Source organism: Triticum aestivum, chromosome 3B, assembly GCF_018294505.1.
Source record: "Triticum aestivum cultivar Chinese Spring chromosome 3B, IWGSC CS RefSeq v2.1, whole genome shotgun sequence".
NCBI lineage: Eukaryota > Viridiplantae > Streptophyta > Magnoliopsida > Poales > Poaceae > Triticum > Triticum aestivum.
The window spans coordinates 612,004,945-612,023,235 of NC_057801.1; the positions used below are offsets into that span (position 1 = coordinate 612,004,945).

General features: G+C 49.4%; 1 protein-coding gene across 1 annotated transcript; it reads left to right on the forward strand.

Moving 5' to 3' along the window:
• The first annotated feature begins 5,771 nt into the window (after nt 1–5,771).
• On the forward strand, nt 5,772–6,385 carry LOC123065861 (histone H4). The gene has a single exon (XM_044489064.1). It carries the CDS (start codon nt 5,846–5,848, stop codon nt 6,155–6,157), a length of 312 nt encoding a protein of 103 aa, XP_044344999.1. The 5' UTR covers nt 5,772–5,845; the 3' UTR covers nt 6,158–6,385.
• Nucleotides 6,386–18,291: the final 11,906 nt, after the last annotated feature.

Here is an 18,291-nt window from a genome sequence, read left to right on the forward strand (position 1 = left end):
ACCAATCTAGGGCTCCGGCGGAGCTGTTCTGTCGGGGAAACTTCCCTCCGTGAGGGGGAAATCATCACCATCATCATCACCAACGATCCTCTCATCGGGAGGGGGTCAATCTTCATCAACATCTTCACCAGCACCATCTCCTCTCAAACCCTAGTTCATCTCTTGTATCCGATCTTTGTACCAAAACCTCATATTGGTACCTCTGGGTTGCTAGTAGTGTTGATTACTCCTTGTAGCTGATGCTAGTTGGTTTATTTGGTGGAAGATCATATGTTCAGATCCTTAATGCATATTAATACCCCTCTGATTATGAGCATGAATATGCTTTGTGAGTAGTTATGTTTGTTCCTGAGGACATGGGAGAAGTCTTGCTATTAGTAGTCATGTGAATTTGGTATTCTTTCAATATTTTGATGAGATGTATGTTGTCTCTCCTCTAGTGGTGCTATGTGAACATCGACTACATGACACTTCACCATTATTTGGGCCTAGAGGAAGGCATTGGGAAGTAATAAGTAGATGATGGGTTGCTAGAGTGACAGAAGCTTAAACCCTAGTTTATGTGTTGCTTCGTAAGGGGGCTGATTTGGATCCACTTGTTTCATGCTATGGTTAGGTTTACCTTAATACTTCTTTTGTAGTTGCGGATGCTTGCAATAGGGGTTAATCATAAGTGGGATGCTTGTCCAAGAAAGGGCAGTACCCAAGCACCGGTCCACCCACATATCAAATTATCAAAGTAACGAACGCGAATCATATGAGCGTGATGAAAACTAGCTTGACGATAATTCCCATGTGTCCTCAAGAGCGCTTTTCTCTATATAAGAACTTGTCCAGGCTTGTCCTTTGTTACAAAAAGGATTGGGCCACCTTGCTGCACCTTATTTACTTTCATTGCTTGTTACCTGTTACAAATTACCTTATCACAAAACTATCTGTTACCGATAATTTCAGTGCTTGCAGAGAATACCTTATTGAAAACCGCTTGTCATTTCCTTCCGCTCCTCGTTGGGTTCGACACTCTTACTTATCGAAAGGACTATGATAGATCCCCTACACTTGTGGGTCATCAACACTAATCTTCAAATATGTGTATTTATTATTCATAGAGCTTTGTTTTACATTTTCCTTTTGAGAAAAGTTGTTTGTTAGTTTCACTATCTCTTTGTGAGGGAATTTGTTGTATTTCGTCAATCAACATGCGAATCGTGCCTTTCTAAGCATACTCACTGAATTTATTTTATTAGCCATGATTTTCCAATCTCCTGTTTCACAGTTTATTCTTAAGATGACATATGCATCCAACGTTTATGTTACTTATCTCTTAATATGAAAAGAAAATAGTAACAAAGTCCTGGTGCAACGCACAGAGTATTTATTTTGCTTATGTATTCAGTAAATATTGTTACAACTACACTTAATCAAACAAAATAAGTCATGTGTATTTTAATTTTGGTTCTCATGTTATCAACACAAATTTTCATCAACCATTTCCCGCAGCAACGCGCGGGGTATCCGCTAGTTGACATAGTGGCCAGTGCCAGTAGTTGTTTTTTTGCTTGTTTTTTACTTTGCAAAATACTAGTACCAAACAGAGTCCAAACGCAACGGAACTTTTTGGAGAATTTTTCTAGACTATAAGGCACCTGCTCGGCCAAAGAAGTACCAGAGGGGTGCCCCTAGGGGGGCATGCCTGGGGGCCCAGGCACGCCCAGGTGGGTTGTGCCCACCTCGGTAGCCTCCCGCACCACCTCTTCACCCTACACAAATATTCCAGAAACCGTAGAGGAGTCGACGAAAGACAATTCCAGCCACCGCAAGTTCCAGAACCACGAGATCCAATCTAGACACCATCACGGAGGGGTTCATCATCCTCATTGGTGCCTCTCCGATGATGCGTGAGTAGTTCACCGTAGACCTACGGGTCCGTAAATAGTAGCTAGATGGCGTCTTCTCTCTTTTTGATTCTCAATAAAATGATCTCTTGGAGATCTATTTGATGTAACTCTTTTTTGCGGTGTGTTTGTTGGGATTCGATGAATTTTGAATTTATGATCAGATCTATACATCCATGAAAGTTATTTGAGTTTCTTTGATTTCTTATATGCATGATTACTTATAGCCTCACATTTCTTCTTTGAATCTTTGGTTTAGTTAAGCCGACTAGATCAATTTTTCTTGCCATGGGAAGAGGTGCTTTGTAATGGGTTCGATTATACGATGTTCTTTCCCAGTGACAGAAGGGGCAGCAAGACACAAGATGGGGGCTATTCCTACATGAATAGATCTCATCTACATCATGTCATTGTTCTTATTGCATTACTCCGTTTCTCCATGAACTTAATACACTAGATGCATGCTGGATAGCGGTCGATGTGTGGAGTAATAGTAGTAGATGCAGGCAGGAGTCGGTCTATTAATCTTGGACGTGATGCCTATATAATGATGATTGCTTGGATATCATCATAATTATTTGAGGTTCTATCAATTTCCCAACAGTAATTTGTTACCCATCGTATGCTATTTTTGAGAGAAGACTCTAGTGAAATCTACGGCCCCCGGGTCTATTCTTTATCATATTTGCTTTGAGATCTATTTTTATTCGCTTTTGTTTTCAGATCTATTATTCCAAAAACCCAAAAATACCTTGCTGCACTTTTAATTTGCTTCTTTTATTTCGTGTTTTATTCTGATCTATTTATCCAATCTATCATAATTTTATCCCGTCAACTAGACAACATCTGGCGCTGTTACCCGAAAATGGGATTGACAACCCCTTATAAGCGTCGGGTTGCAAGTATTTGTTCTTTGTGTGCAGGTACCGTTTACATAATGTTGCTTGATTCTCCTACTGGTTCGATAGACCTTGGTCTCCTCACTGAGGGAAATAGTTATTATAGCTGTGCTGCATCATCCCTTTCTCTTCGGGGAAATACCGATGCAGATACGGGCTATCAGCTATCCAGCATGCATCTAGTGTATTAAGTTCATGGAAAAACGGAGTAATGCAATAAGAACGATTACATCATGTAGACAAGATCTATTCATGTAGGAATAAACCCCATCTTTTTATCCTTAATGGCAAGGATACATGTGTGTCATGTCTCCTTCTGTCACTGAGATTGAGCACCGCAAGATCGAACCCCTCACAAAGCATCTCTTCCCATGGCAAGAAAAATCAATCTAGTTGGCCAAACCAAACCAATGTTTCAGAGAAGAAATATGAGGCTATAACAATCATGCATAAAAGAGTTCAGCAAAGACTCAAATAATATTCATAGATAGATCTGATCATAAACTCAGAGTTCATCAGATCCAAACAAACACACCGCAAAAAGTCATTACATCAAATAGGTATCCAAGAACAACGAGGAGAACATTGCGATAAGAGAGAAGAAGCCATCTAGCTACTACCTACGCACCCGCAGGTCTGTGGCAAACTACTCACACATCATCGGAGGGGCAACAAGGGTGATGAAGAACCCCCCTGTGATCGTTGCCCCCTCCGGCAGAGTGCCGAAAAAGGCCTCTAGATTGGACCTCGTGGTTCTGGAACTTGCGGCGGCGAAAACTGTATTCTCTTGACTGCCCTAGGTTTTTTGGGATCTTAGAGTATTTATAGAGCTGATAGGCGGTGGAGGGGTGCCTAGGGGGCCCACTATCCACCTGGTGCCTAGTGGGTCCCATAGGGCCCTCTGGTGCACTTCTTGGGCCTCCTGGGTGTCTTCTGGGCAGAAAAAGTTCTTCAAAAAGTTTCGTGGCATTTGGACTTCGTTTGGTATTGATATTCTGCGAAGTAAAAAATAAGCAAAAAATAACAACTGATGCTGGGCACTATGTCAATTGGTTAGTCCCAAAAACTGATATAAAGTTGCCATGAAATGAGTATAAAACATCTAAGATTAATAACATAACAACGCGGAACAATAAAAAATTATAGATACGTTGGAGACGTATCATTATTGAAGATCAAAGAAAGATAGAGAGAGAGAGCCATCTAGCTACTAATATGGACTTCTAGGTCACGCTGAAACTACTCACACATCATCATGGAGGCAACAAGGTCAATGAAGATTGCCTCCCCAATGGTTTTCCCCTCCGACAGAGTACTGACGAGGGCCTCCAAATGGGATCGCAGAAGAACACAGGGTGGCCGCAATGGAATAATTGTTTTGGGTCTTGCTTCGGTGGTTTGTGGATTGTAGGGAATTTCTAGGCCAAGAATTAGGTTGGCGGTGCTCAGGGGCCCACAAGCTTGCATGGCGCCCCCGGAGCGCGCCCCTTGAGCTTGTCGCTCCCTCGTGTGTCTTCTGGTCTATCCCCAAAGCTTATAGTGTCTCTTCTGTTCCCGAAAAAATCACCGTATTTTTTTTCGTGTTTGGACTTCCATTGGTATGTTTTTTTACATAACAAAGAAATAGGCAAAAAACATGAACTGCCACTGGACACTAAGTTAATAGGTTAGTTAAAAAGTAATATAAAATGACATATAAAACATAGAAGATTGATAATATAATAGCATCATATAATAAAAAATTATAAATATGTCGGAGACGTATCAGCGCCCTCTCCTACTGCGGCGGGAGCCGCGGGTGGCGCCGCTTCGACGAGCTCTACAACACCCTCCAGCCGTCCACGAAGGCTTTGCCCGAGACGCATGTGGCCCGAATCGCCGCGAAGGAGGGCTCTGGACGCCGGCGAGGAGGGTGCTGCCGCACGCTTGGAGGAGGCGGAGGTGGAGTACCAGCTCACGTACAACGTCTACAAGTCCGCTTAAGAGTACCACCTTCAGGTGAAGCTGTGAGCCGTAAATCAATTTTGCGGGTTGCCCATCTAGCGGCTCTCTAGAGATGCTCTTACCATTCCACTAATACTTCATCCGTTTCTTTTTAGTCTGCATATAAGATTTGGTCAAAGTCAAACTTTATAAGTTTGACTAACTTTATAGAAAAAAATATCAACATCTACAATACAAAATTTATATGTTATCAAAATGAATTTCATCATGCATCTAATAATACTGATTTCATAGTGTGAATGTTGATATCTTTTTCTACAAAGCTAGTCAAACTTTTACAAAATTTGAATTTGACCGAATCTTATATGCAAACTAAAATGAAACAGAGGAAGTACGAAATTTCAGGGCATGTACAATGGTGGCATATGGATACATATGACTCATGACAAAAAGTAATTTGAAGTACCTACATTCATTTTTTCTCTCCAGTGCAAGCTATCACTAGTGGCCCTCATTAAGAAATAAAAAATAAAGACTCTAGTACACATGCATCTCTACTTTTCACTCCAACCTTTTCAGCTTTTGTCATCGAACCACGCTTTTTCTCTTCAAGCAACCGCCTCCTGAAGAGGATCCTGCTTCCCTGTCCAAACCTACTTTACGTCATATCCGATCCTACATGGCATGCGAGGCATCACCTTGAGGCTATGCATTGTACATGCCCTCGTTAAATTGGTACACCCCAGCATATTTTCTACACTTTGGGAGTATCTATGTCCTCACCAGCGGAACTAGTGTCCAATCCCGCTTCTTTTTCGTCCCACTACGCAGACCGGGCGCGCAAAATTCCGAAACTTGGAAACCGGGGTGCCAGGTCACCGATCCGCACCCCAGTCCACACCACCGATCCGCGGCATCATCGGGAAAAGCAGTCTCAGCCACCCATCTCATCTCCATCGAACGGCTCCAGCCTCCTCGACAGCCCCCGCTCACCCTTTATATACAACCCCTTCCCCCGTCTCATCTCACTCATCGCTTCCAGCCACCAAACCCCGCTCCAAAATCCCCAAATCCCCTCTCTTCCTAAAGCTACTCGGAGCGGCAGCCATGTCGGGGCGTGGCAAGGGCGGCAAGGGGCTCGGCAAGGGAGGCGCGAAGCGCCACCGCAAGGTCCTCCGCGACAACATCCAGGGCATCACCAAGCCGGCGATCCGGAGGCTTGCCCGGAGGGGCGGCGTGAAGCGCATCTCGGGGCTCATCTACGAGGAGACCCGCGGCGTGCTCAAGATCTTCCTCGAGAACGTCATCCGCGACGCCGTCACCTACACCGAGCACGCCCGCCGCAAGACCGTCACCGCCATGGACGTCGTCTACGCGCTCAAGCGCCAGGGCCGCACCCTGTACGGCTTCGGCGGCTGAAGAGTCGCGGCGCTGTCTGGCCGGCCGTGGCGCACAAGCCCTGGCTCGCGGTCAAGAAAGTGGAGGAGAGGAGAAAGCTGTAGTTGATTTGGGTTCCATGCCTTCTATGATTAGTAGTAATATCTGTAGTAGCAGTAGCTGGTTGTTCAATGGTTGCTTCAGTGTTCTGAATTTCTGATGGGCAAACACTGTGTTTGCCGAGTAATATGAATCCAGAGTTATCAAAAATTGTCCTAAAACTATGAATTATTGTTAATGACGATGCTGTTCTGTGTTTGCCAAATGTGCTTCTGCATTTAGCCTGGTGCAAATTCTGCGATACAATTGTTTTCCGGCCGTTCTGTATTTTCTTGCAGATCCAGCAGCTCATTGCTTGAATATTTTCTGCAAATCTTGCCGTGTCCACATGTTACAATCTACGGAGTAGTTTTGAATGCACCATGAGCTGATTGGTTCTCATCGCCCGTAACCTGTTTATATTCTGTCTGTGTCTCCGTGCAGATCTTAATTTGTCTGTGTCATATATGGTTATAAATTTGCACATGGTGTTTGTTTTGATTTTCTTTTCTGTAGTAAATTTTGTTTGGTCCAGTCCCTCCCAAAGTCAGTTTTGCAAAATTTTGCACCTTTTTTTTACTAGAACAATGCTTGTGTGTTGCAATGAGATATAAGTATTCTAGTACCTTAGCTTGTGATTTACCTACCTGTGATGTGTGATTGTGTAAATAAGTGTTCATCAAATTCTGCCAATGATTTAACTTATATTTTAATCATAAGTGATTTACCTGACCATAGTATATGATTATGTAAATAAATGTTCAGAAAATTCTGCTCATGATTTATCTTATATTTTAATCAGAAGTTTGGTAAGTAAATTAAAGTGAAATTTATTCAGAAGGTAAGTAAATTAAGATAATTGATTACTATACGAGGAAGGTTGGACCCTGGAATTGTAGGAAGAAAGGTGAAACGGGAACCTTACATTTTTTTTAGGGGATGCCCTTGGGCAGATTTTATTGAACTTAAATCACGGTTACATCTGAGATAATATCAGGGATAATAAAACTAGGCGGATAGCCATCCCAATTATAAACAACATTTGAATCATAAGCACGTCTCGCCAGATTATGTGCCGCCATGTTTGCATCCCTTGGACAATGACAAAAGCTCAAAGAACCTATTCTTCTCGCCATTTAAAAACAATCTACAAGTATCGCCGTGCGAGGACTCCAAATTTCAATGCACGCAATGAAGGAATCATTGAAATTTGGAGTCCTAACAAGGCGATACTTGCAGATTATTTTAAAAAATGTTAAAAATAAAGAAAATTCAGAATAACCCGTCATGTAGCTCTTCTACCCCATTGTCTGTTCAGAACTGTTGAGTATATTGTGTATGTGTATATGTGTGTGTAGGGCCCACCTCCTGTTTTCCTTGTATAGTTGAGGTTGTGGCCCACCTCTGTACTTATATATACGTGTCTGGTGCACCAATCAATACATCGCGATTGCACAGCCATAACTTGTCCTTCTACATGGTATCTATCGCAGCAAGATCCTAACCCTAGCCGCCGCCGCCGCCGCCGCCGCCGCCGCGCCTCTGCGCCGCCGCCGCCGCCGCCGTCGCCGTCGCCGCTGCCTCACGCCGCCTTCACCAGCCGCCGCCGCCGCCCTCCCTTAGGCCGCCGCCGCCGCCCCTGGTCACCGCCGCCTTCACCCGCCCGCCCCGCCCGCCGCCGCCGCCGCCTCCTGTCCCGAGGCCGCCGCCGCCGCCGCACCGCTTCCGCTCCCTCCCTTCCCCGCGCCGCACCTCTCTCCCATCCCCACCCGCGCTGCCCACCCCCCTCCCAACCCGCGCCGCTCCCTCTCCCTCTCTGTAACTCGCGCCGCGCCCCCACCCGATCACCGCCGCCATCATGAGCTCCTCCTCCTCTACAGTCTCCAACCCGTTCGCCGGTCCCGACGTCACCCTCGTCCGCGACCTCAACATCCATGAGCGCGTCCCGGTCAAGCTTGACCACACCACCGCCTCCTACTCCGCGTGGAAGCGGTACTTTTCGCTCGTGTTCCGTGAGTACCTCCTTCACGGCCACGTGGACGGCACCGTGGACTCCGCGCTCATGATCCATGACGAGGAGTGGATGATCCTCGACGCCACCATCATTCGCTGGTTCTACCTCACCATCTCCAGCGACATCTTCCACACCGTGGTGAACGACGAGGACGACGCCCATGCGGTCTGGACCAAGCTCAACGGCCTCTTCACCGACAATCGGCTGCAGCGCAAGGTCCTCCTCTATGGTGAGTTTTACGGGTGCCAGCAACTTGACTCGTCCATCGATGATTTTTGCATGCGTCTCAAGAAGCTCGCCGATGAGCTCCGTGATCTGGGGGAGAAGATCGGCGACGAGCTCCTCATCAGCACCCTCTCCGGCGGCCTCAACGAGGACTTCGGGAACACCACCTCCAACCTCACCCTCATCCCGGAGCCCACCTCAAGGTGGTCGCGTACCTCAAGCTGGAGGAACGCCGGATGCGGGCGGCCAGGACGCGCGCCACCCATACCGCCCTCGTTGCCGGCACACGTGGGGGTTCGGCCCCACCACCGTCTCGCCCGACGCCGCCCCCGCAGGCGGCGCCCGCCTTCCCGCCGGGTTTCCCGCCCGCCCCACCCGCCCCCTTTCCGCCGCCCCAGCCGGCGGGCAATGGGGGAGGCCGTCGCGGCGGCCGCCGGGGTGGCCGCAAGCAGGGAGGCGGCGGCGGTGCTCAGGGAGGAGCGCCACGCCAGCAGCAGCCGGCTCCTCCGCCGGCGGCCCCGTGGTACGCCGGTCAGAACCCGTGGACCGGCGTCGTCCACGCCTATTCTATGTCTGTTCCACGGGCTCCTACTTCGGGTCTTCTCGGCACTCGGCCTCCGTCACACCAGGCGTATTACGCCGCGCCGCAGCCCTATGCGGCACCCTACGGGCAGCAGCCGCCGCCGCTGCCCCTGACGTCTGCGCCGTCTCTTCCGCCTGCGCCATGGGACCCGGCTCTCCTGGCGGCTCTCCACACCGCCCCTTCCCCGTCCAGCTACACCGGCGGCGGCGATTGGTACATGGACAGTGGCGCCACCGCTCATATGGCGGCGTACCCCGGTAACCTCCATACTGCCCACCCTGTCCACACCTCCAACCGCATCACCGTCGGTGACGGTTCTTCTCTTCCTATCACCCATATTGGACATACATATTTTCCGTCTAACTCCACCCCTATATCCATGTCTAATATTCTTGTTTCTCCTGATCTTATCAAAAATCTCGTTTCCGTTCGTTCTCTTACACGTGAAAATCCGGTGACCGTTGAATTTGACGACTGTGGTTTTTCTGTTAAGGACGCTCGCACGCGGATGGTGCTCCACCGATGTGACAGCCCCGACGAGCTCTACCCGGTTCACTCCGCCGCCTCCACCACTTCCGCCGCCCCTGTCGCTCTCGCCACCGGAGTGGATCTCTGGCACGCTCGCTTGGGTCATCCTAATCATGCCACCCTTCGCCACATACTTCGGAGTTTTTCTTTCACGTGTAATAAGAACGAGGATCACTCGTGTCATGCATGCCGTCTTGGCAAACATGCTCGTCTTCCGTTTAGGGCTTCTTCCTTTGTTGCATCGTACCCGTTTGAGTTGATTCATAGTGATGTTTGGACATCTCCTGTTGCAAGTAATACGGGCTTTCTTTATTACCTTGTCATCCTTGATGATTTTTCGCATTATGTGTGGACCTTCCCGTTGCGCCGCAAGTCGGACGTTATCTCCACTCTTGTCGGCTTCTACTCTTATGTCCGCACGCAGTTTGGCCGGCCCATTCTTGCGTTGCAGACAGACAACGGGAAGGAATTTGACAACACCGCTGTCCGCGATCTTCTCGCCACACATGGCACGATTTTTCGTCTCACTTGCCCGTACACCTCGCAGCAGAACGGTCGTGCTGAGCGCATCCTTCGCACTCTTAATGACTGCGTTCGGACTCTTCTCTTTCACGCCAATGTGCCTCCGCGCTTTTGGCCTGACGCTCTAGCCACCGCTTCCCTCCTCATAAACATCCGTCCATGTCGTACTCGCGGGAACTTTACACCTCACCACCTTCTCTTCGGGTGCACCCCCCTTTTATGAAGGGCTTCGCATTTTCGGCTGCCTGTGCTACCCTAGCATCGCTGCCACTGCGCCTCATAAGCTCGCACCCCGCTCCGTCGCCTGCATCTTTCTCGGCTACCCACCTAACACTAAGGGCTACCGCTGCTATGATCCACTCTCTCACCGTGTTTTCACCTCCCGACACGTTTACTTTGATGAGATGGTCTTCCTGTTTCAGCAGCAGGCACCCCTCGTCGTCTCGTCACCGCCGGCCACCGGCAGCCCATCGACGACCTCGTCAGGTGGACGAGCACGCCTGGTTCGTGGACCGCCTCCGGGCTTTGGCGGTCCACGGGCCCTACTGCCGGCGCCCTCCACGGCCGGCCCTGCCGTTGCAGCCGGCGCCCCGCCTTCACCCGCCGCCCCCGACTCGGGCGCCGCGGGGTCGGGCGCCTCCTCCGCCGCCCCGACGCCGGCCGCCTCGCCGGCCGCCTCGCCGGCCTCGTCGCCAGCCGCCTCGCCGGCCCCGTCGCCGGCCGCCTCGCCGGCCCCGTCGCCGGCCGCCTCGCCGGCTCTATCGCCGGCCGCGACGCCGGCCGCGACCGGCCGACGCCGGCTGTGACGCCGGCCTCCTCGCCGGCCACCTCGCCGGCCTCGCCGGCACCGGTGGCCCCGTCCGGTCCTGTCACCCGTGCTCGCGCCGGCATTCACTGCCCGAGCCTCCGCTACTCGCGTGACGAGTACGTCCTCGCCGCCTCTGCCGCGGAGCCGTCACCCATTCCTGCGTCCGCCCGCGCCGCCCTCCGTGATCCTCACTGGCTTGCGGCGATGCAGGAAGAGTTCGACGCTCTCCAACGGAACCGCACCTGGACTCTGGTTCCCCGGCCTCCTCGCGCCAACGTCATCACCGGCAAGTGGGTCTTCCGTCATAAGACCCGCTCAGACGGTTCACTTGAGCGCTACAAGGCTCACTGGGTGGTCCGCGGTTTTCGCCAGCGCGCTGGAGTTGATTTCACGGAGACGTTCGCCCCGGTTGTCAAACCGGGCATGATCCGCACTGTCCTCCAGCTCGCCGTTTCTCGCGGTTGGCCCATTCACCAGATGGATGTCTCCAACGCCTTCCTCCACGGCCATCTTGAGGAGCAGGTGTTTTGTGAGCAACCCACCGGTTTCGTCGACGCCTCATTCCCCGGCCATGTGTGCCTGCTGTCGCGCTCTCTTTACGGGCTCAAGCAGGCACCCCGCGCCTGGTACCAGCGGATCGCCGGGTTTCTTCAGACACTGGGCTTCAGCGTCACTCGCTCGGATGCCTCACTGTTTGTCTATCGCCACGGTGACACGACTGCATATTTGCTGCTTTACGTCGACGACATCATCCTGACAGCCTCCTCCGCAGCCGTTCTTCAGCAGATTACTCTCCGGCTGCGTGACGAGTTCGCTATCAAGGACCTGGGTGCTCTCCATTATTTCCTTGGCATTGAGGTCGTTCGGCGTCCGGACGGTTTCTTTCTTCATCAACAGAAGTATGCCCATGAGCTTCTTGAGCGCGCTGGCATGCTCAACTGCCATCCGGTTGCTACTCCTGTTGACACGAAGGCCAAGGTTTCTGCTCTTGCGGGTTCGCCTGCGTCGGATGCTCCGTTCTACCGGTCTATTGTCGGCGCCCTACAGTACTTGACTCTCACCAGACCGGATCTTCAGTATGCTGTCCAGCAGGTGTGTCTCCACATGCACGCCCCTCGTGACTCTCACTGGACTCTCGTGAAGCGGATCCTTCGCTACATCCGCGGCACGATGTCCCTTGGGTTGACACTCACGGTGTCCACTTCTCTGGAGATGGTGGCTTACTCCGATGCAGACTGGGCCGGCTGCCCCGACACTCGTCGGTCCACCTCTGGCTACTGCGTCTACCTCGGTCCTTCCCTCGTCTCGTGGTCGTCCAAGCGACAACCCACGGTTTCGCGCTCTAGCGCGGAGGCTGAGTACCGAGCTGTGGCCAACACTGTCGCTGAGTGCACCTGGCTTCGACAGTTACTTCAGGAGCTACATCATGATGTCTCCCAGGCTACGGTTGTCTACTGCGACAACGTCTCTGCGGTGTACCTCTCCGCCAACCCCGTTCATCATCGCCGGACGAAACACATCGAGCTGGACATTCACTCTGTGTGCGAGCAGGTGGCTCTTGGACGCATGCGGGTTCTCCATGTGCCGACTGCTCAGCAGTTCGCTAATGTGATGACGAAGGGACTGCCGACTTCCACCTTTGAGGAGTTTCATTCCAGTCTCTGCGTCACTGGCGCCGCTTCGACTGCGGGGGGGGGGGTGTTGAGTATATTGTGTACGTGTATATGTGTGTGTAGGGCCCACCTCCTGTTTTCCTTGTATAGTTGAGGTTGTGGCCCACCTCTGTACTTATATATACGTGCCTGGTGCACCGATCAATACATCGCGATTGCACAGCCATAACTTGTCCTTCTACAAGAACTATTCTACACAATTATTGTATGATAGTTAATTAGTTACAACGAGCTAATCACATTTTAAATGTTTAAATTTTTGTGGTAAAATCTGTCCATCTGTGATTGTATATTTCCCCGATGTATTTCAAGCTTTATAGCGCTATTATTTCATTGCTATGTTGTGTTCGTTGACTATGAGATGCTTGTGACAACTTCGGCAATCTTAAGACGTGATGACTCAACCTCTTGTGGGGCTCATAGTGATATGATGTGCGTTTGTATATTCATAGGGATGAGTATACAAAATGTTGTTGGTGTTTTTTTAGAAAAGGAGGATAACCCCCGGCCTCTGCATCTGGGCGATGCATACGGCCACTTTATTTATTATTCTCACAAGACCTTACAAAGTAATACAATAGTAAGACTAAAGCCGCCATCTAAGCAACAAACTGTCGCTACACCTATTCAGTTGATGAAGGGGCGCAGATAGCCTGGGCCTAATATCAAACAGACATCGCAGCCAAATCTAACATCTAAGACCCGAGGTCCCATCCAGGACGCCTGCCGGGCATGGGTCTCACCGGGCCGGCGTGCTCTCATAGGCCGCCACCGCCAACTGCCACCGCTCCATCTTCAGAACTGTACTGATGCATCAACCTTGCTCGGTCCAGCTATCGTCGACGCCACCATGGCGCCCAACAACACCTCCTCCCTGCGCGCAAACAACTGAGCATGTCGCGGTCTCCACTGATACACCTCAGCACCATGCTGCCAAGTACCACCAGCCGACACATCTTGAAGTCTTTGGAAGATCTGTCATGCGTAGCACCTGCCGACCAGGCATGACAAAGCGTAGCACCTGTCGGTCAGGCATGACTTGACATCTCCATCGAAGCTCCGCGCAAGACGAAGCCGCTCCACCTCCTGCCTCTGACTTCCAGCTCTGCTCCACAAACGATGCTCCCAAGAGAGAAACGACACCGCAGTGCCGCCATCATCCGATCTGGAACACCAGGTCCTAGGGTTTCCCCTGGAGCAGCACGAGTGGGTCAACAGTAGTTACACGACGATGCCTTCATCAAGGTAACGGCGTAATGCCGCCATCGTCTGCCGTCTGCTCGGTTTTCACCGGCAACCATGTCTCCCCAACTTGCAGCCGGGACTAGATGATGGATCTCGAGATCGAATCACCAAGCCTCTGGCCAGCCACCTCCGACGAAGAAGATGACCACCACCACTAGCTACACCGACCAGAACAGATCTGCCATGTGCCGCCAAGCAGTCCACCAGGCCCTCAACGCCGTCGCCGATCTAAAGCCAGATGACATGCCACCGAAGACCGCATGGCGCCGCCGCCCGATCCAGGCCAGACGCCGCAACAGCCGCCCATGGCCCGAGGCAGGGCTGATCGCCGCCACCGTCAAAGCCATCACCGCCGCTTCTAGATCGGCCGCACCTCCACACATGTTGGGGCCCCACCACCCCTGAGACACGGGAGGGAGTAAGAGCCCCCGCCACTGCTGTCGGCCTCCGGGCGCAAGCCGGCGGCGTCCTCCGGCGGCAACGAGAGGAAGGGAGGAGGACCGGGTGGCCTCTCGAGTGGCGGCTGGGAAGGCCTCCGGAGTCGCCTGGAGGAGCGACCCGGGAGGCAAATGCGTTTTTTCCGATGAATCTCACCTCCTCCTCCAAATGTTGTTGGTGTGTATGTCTGTATTGTGTTTTTATAAAAGGAAAATTCCTTGCAAGCTTAGCAAGTACAATACATCTGGACCAGGCCATCTGAAAGTTGTTTTACGGACGGGATGAGTCCGTGTTCAGGCCCATCGGCTCCCCCAAGTTTTTTCCACTTCATTGATCCCTACCACCAACCCACATGTTTCTTCGTCGTTCCTCATTGTCGTCGACTCTCCTCCTCTCGATTCATTACCGAACCCTCTCCTCTCCACCTACAGCTTCGCCATTGTGATAATCTCGAGCTCTTCCTGAAGCTGTTTCACAAAACCAAAAATCATTGCAGGGCTTTGATAAAATTTGTTCATGTATTACCTTCCTTCGAGCCAACCATATGGGCGAAAGCATGGATGAGGATTAAATCTCCATGAGCTGCTCTTTCCGTAGGTGGAACAACCATTCTGTAATATTGCATGAGGGTATCATCTTTCTTTGGGACCACAAGTGTTGCATTATTTTTTAGGACCCTAATAGCTGTCGAACGTTCGCCCCCCTGGTATTTGCGAACGATTTGGATGGCGGATTTTAGTTGTACTCCCTCCGTTTCTTTTTACTCTGCGTATAAGATATATCTTAAAATTTGACCAACTTATATTACAAAATATAAACATCTACTAGAAAAAAGAGATATAGTATGAAAAATATTTCAATAATGCATCAAATGATATTGATATGGTATTGTGAATGTTGATATTTTTCATGTAAACTTAGTTAAATTTTACGAAGTTTGACTTAAGACAAATCTTATATGAAGTGTAAAAAGAAAACAAAGAAAGTCGAGGGGTGGCAAGTTGAGTTATAGGGGTTGGCGACTTTCATTTTACGAAGGTGTTCTTTTTTCCAAAAACTGCCATTTGATAACGATCAAACGGTTGTGCGGGCGTGTTCGTTGGGATCTCCCTCCCAGGAAGCGTCAACATTACTATTTTTTTCATAATCAAGTAGGACCACTCCACTTTCCTATGGAGAGCCAAGCCAAACATGCTGGCCAATAGAAAGAGTTAAAGAAAACCTAGCTAAATTGTGAGCCTCAAAATTTCTCTTCCAAGTAGGGTATCACCTCGTTTCGTATGTTCGTAGAGTTGGACAAGTCTTTCCTAGCCCAAAATTGAACCAGCCATGAAAGTTTTTTTTGGATCTTCATATGTTCTTGTCCTCTTTGCCTCGAGGCGCGAGCATGTCAACTCGTTGACGAGGGGCAGAGGTAAAAAACGCGTCATATGTTTTTTCCAGACAACATCAGTATTTTATTGTTTACGCAAAAAAGCTACAAAGGGCCCGAATGCAACGCAGGGTAGAAAATAAACATACAAACCACTATTACTATATTTCATTCCAGCTTTCACTAAAACATGAGCTAAGAAATTAAACTGCCGAAGAACATGTTTGAAGACCACCGAAGAGAGTTGGTTGGCTGCATGCTTGATGTCAGCCTCCATCATAACCACCAAGGCGATAATGCACCGGAGAGTGAAGGTTCTTGACAAGAGGAGGACAACCGGAAGCAAAAGTGAACCACCTCAAAGTTCTTCTCATGTGCTGAGTTCTGAGTAGTACTATATTTTAGGACCCCATATCCGGGGAACGTTCGGAGCACCACCAGCCCGGACGAATCATTCGCTAAGGGCATGGGACACCATTCGAATGATTTCTTTTGATTTGGAAAAAGTTCTAGCGTGAACCCCTCTAGAAAAACTTGTTGCTAATGAAAAACCCACAAGCCTTGAAAAGGAAAAAGAATTGAGCCAAAAAGTCCCAGATTTGAGGACATATCGTAGAAGGCCTTAAAGAATAATTTTAAAGAAAAGGACATGTGAAAGCACAAGTACTCCCTGAGTGATTTTGGTAATTAATGTCAACATATACCTTGTTGGACTAATAGTTTTATCTAGCATATTTTAGATAAGTTCAACAATGGCGTGGAGAGGACAAGAGGATGTGGAACCCTTCAAGGTGCTGAGGACAAAGATTGGCAAAAGCTCATGACTCTTCATCTTTATTTTAGTGATCCAAGATCACATTGAGCCCATAGGAAAACCAGTACTATTAAAAGGGGGTGAGGTGTTGCTTAACGGTTTGCTTGCTCAAATGCTTAGTGACATTGCTTCAAAACCCTCAACCACTTTCTCCATTCAAATATGTCAAAATCCTAAACTCCAACTCGGCTCCATCGATTCTTTCTATCCGGCGCCACCAAGTTCATATGACATAGCCACTACTAGAAACCCTAACAGTTCATTCTCACCGATACGGGTCTTGTTCTCACCGAGATGGCCCTGCCAACACTCTGTGACTTGTTGCATTTATTTCAGTCTCACCGAGTTATGCGATCGGTCTCACTGAGTTGGCTTGGAAGATTCTCTGTTGCCTTATTGCTTCACTTCGGTCTCACCGAGTTGATGCAATCGGTGCCACCAAGATGATGTTTGCTCTAAGCCCTAGCACATCAGTCTCACCGAGTTGTTCCACTCGGTCCCACCGAGATTCCTAACGTTCACATTTTTGAACATATCGGTCTCACCGAGTTTAACTATTCGGTCCCACCAAGGTGAGTCAAATGTGTGTAACGGTTGGATTTTGTGTGGAGGCTATATATGCCCCTCCACCCCCTTCTCCATTTGTGAGAGAGCCATCAGAACATGCCTACACTTTCACCATATATTTTCTGAGAGAGAACCACCTAACTCATGTGTTGATATAGAGATATTCCAATCCTACCACAAGAATCTTGATTTCTAGACTTCCCTAACACTACAAAAAAATACACTTCCGTGATGATACATGTTTGTCATAGTAGGTCGCGTTTTTTGTCATGCATGTACATCCATGACGATTTTATGACAGAATCAAGATAGTCATACCTGTGCTGTTGTAGAAGTATTCCATGACATTACCAAAATTATCATCACGGAAGTGTTCACTTCCATGACGATAAATCATGCGTCACAGAAGTGCTTTCGTCAAGGGTGACCGACATGTGGCATCCACCATAACGGAACACCGTTAAGCTATCGGGTCCGGTTTTGGATCCGATAACCCGTTAACAGTCCGGACCAATGGGGATTTTCCACGTGTAAAATCATCATTGGCTGGAGGAAACACGTGTCGGCTCACCGTTAGGACAAATGTCATTCACTCATTGGACCGAAGGCGCCTATGATACATTGACATGTGGCACGGCCTAACAGAGGCCCATTCCTATGAAAAGGCCGGCCCACAAAAAGCCTGTTAACAGGCTGTTCACATATAGCCCATTTATAGCCCGCTAACCGAGGGCCCGTTACGACCTATCCAAATTAGGCCCAGTAGCGTCATCTGGGCTATCCAATATGATTCCAGCCTGTTTTATCTTCTGACCCATGTATGACCCATGACGTCTTTCGGCCCATATGAGGCCCTTTGTAACTCTTGGCCCATTAACGGCCGGTGGTGAAACTGGCCCGTAATGAACAATGTATCACTTTATACCCATTAATAGCCCATTATTCCATTGGGCCGTTTCCAGCCCATGTTATCTTTCGGCCTTCTCATGGCCCATTTATTCTTGGGCTCATTTCCAGCATTCGGCTACTTACGGCCCGTTACTATCATTTTCTGCTTGTGGGCCAAATTTAGCCCGTGGTTACAGTCGGCCCGTTAATACGTTGGGCCGTTTTCATGTAAAAAAAACCTTGTGCTGTTTTCATAGAGTTATCAAATACGACCTATTAACGACCCGTTATGGTTCACGAATAGTACGACCCATGATTGGCGAAATGATTATACGCCCTGATACGTCTCCAACGCATCTATAATTTTTGATTGCTCCATGCTATTATATTACCCGTTTTG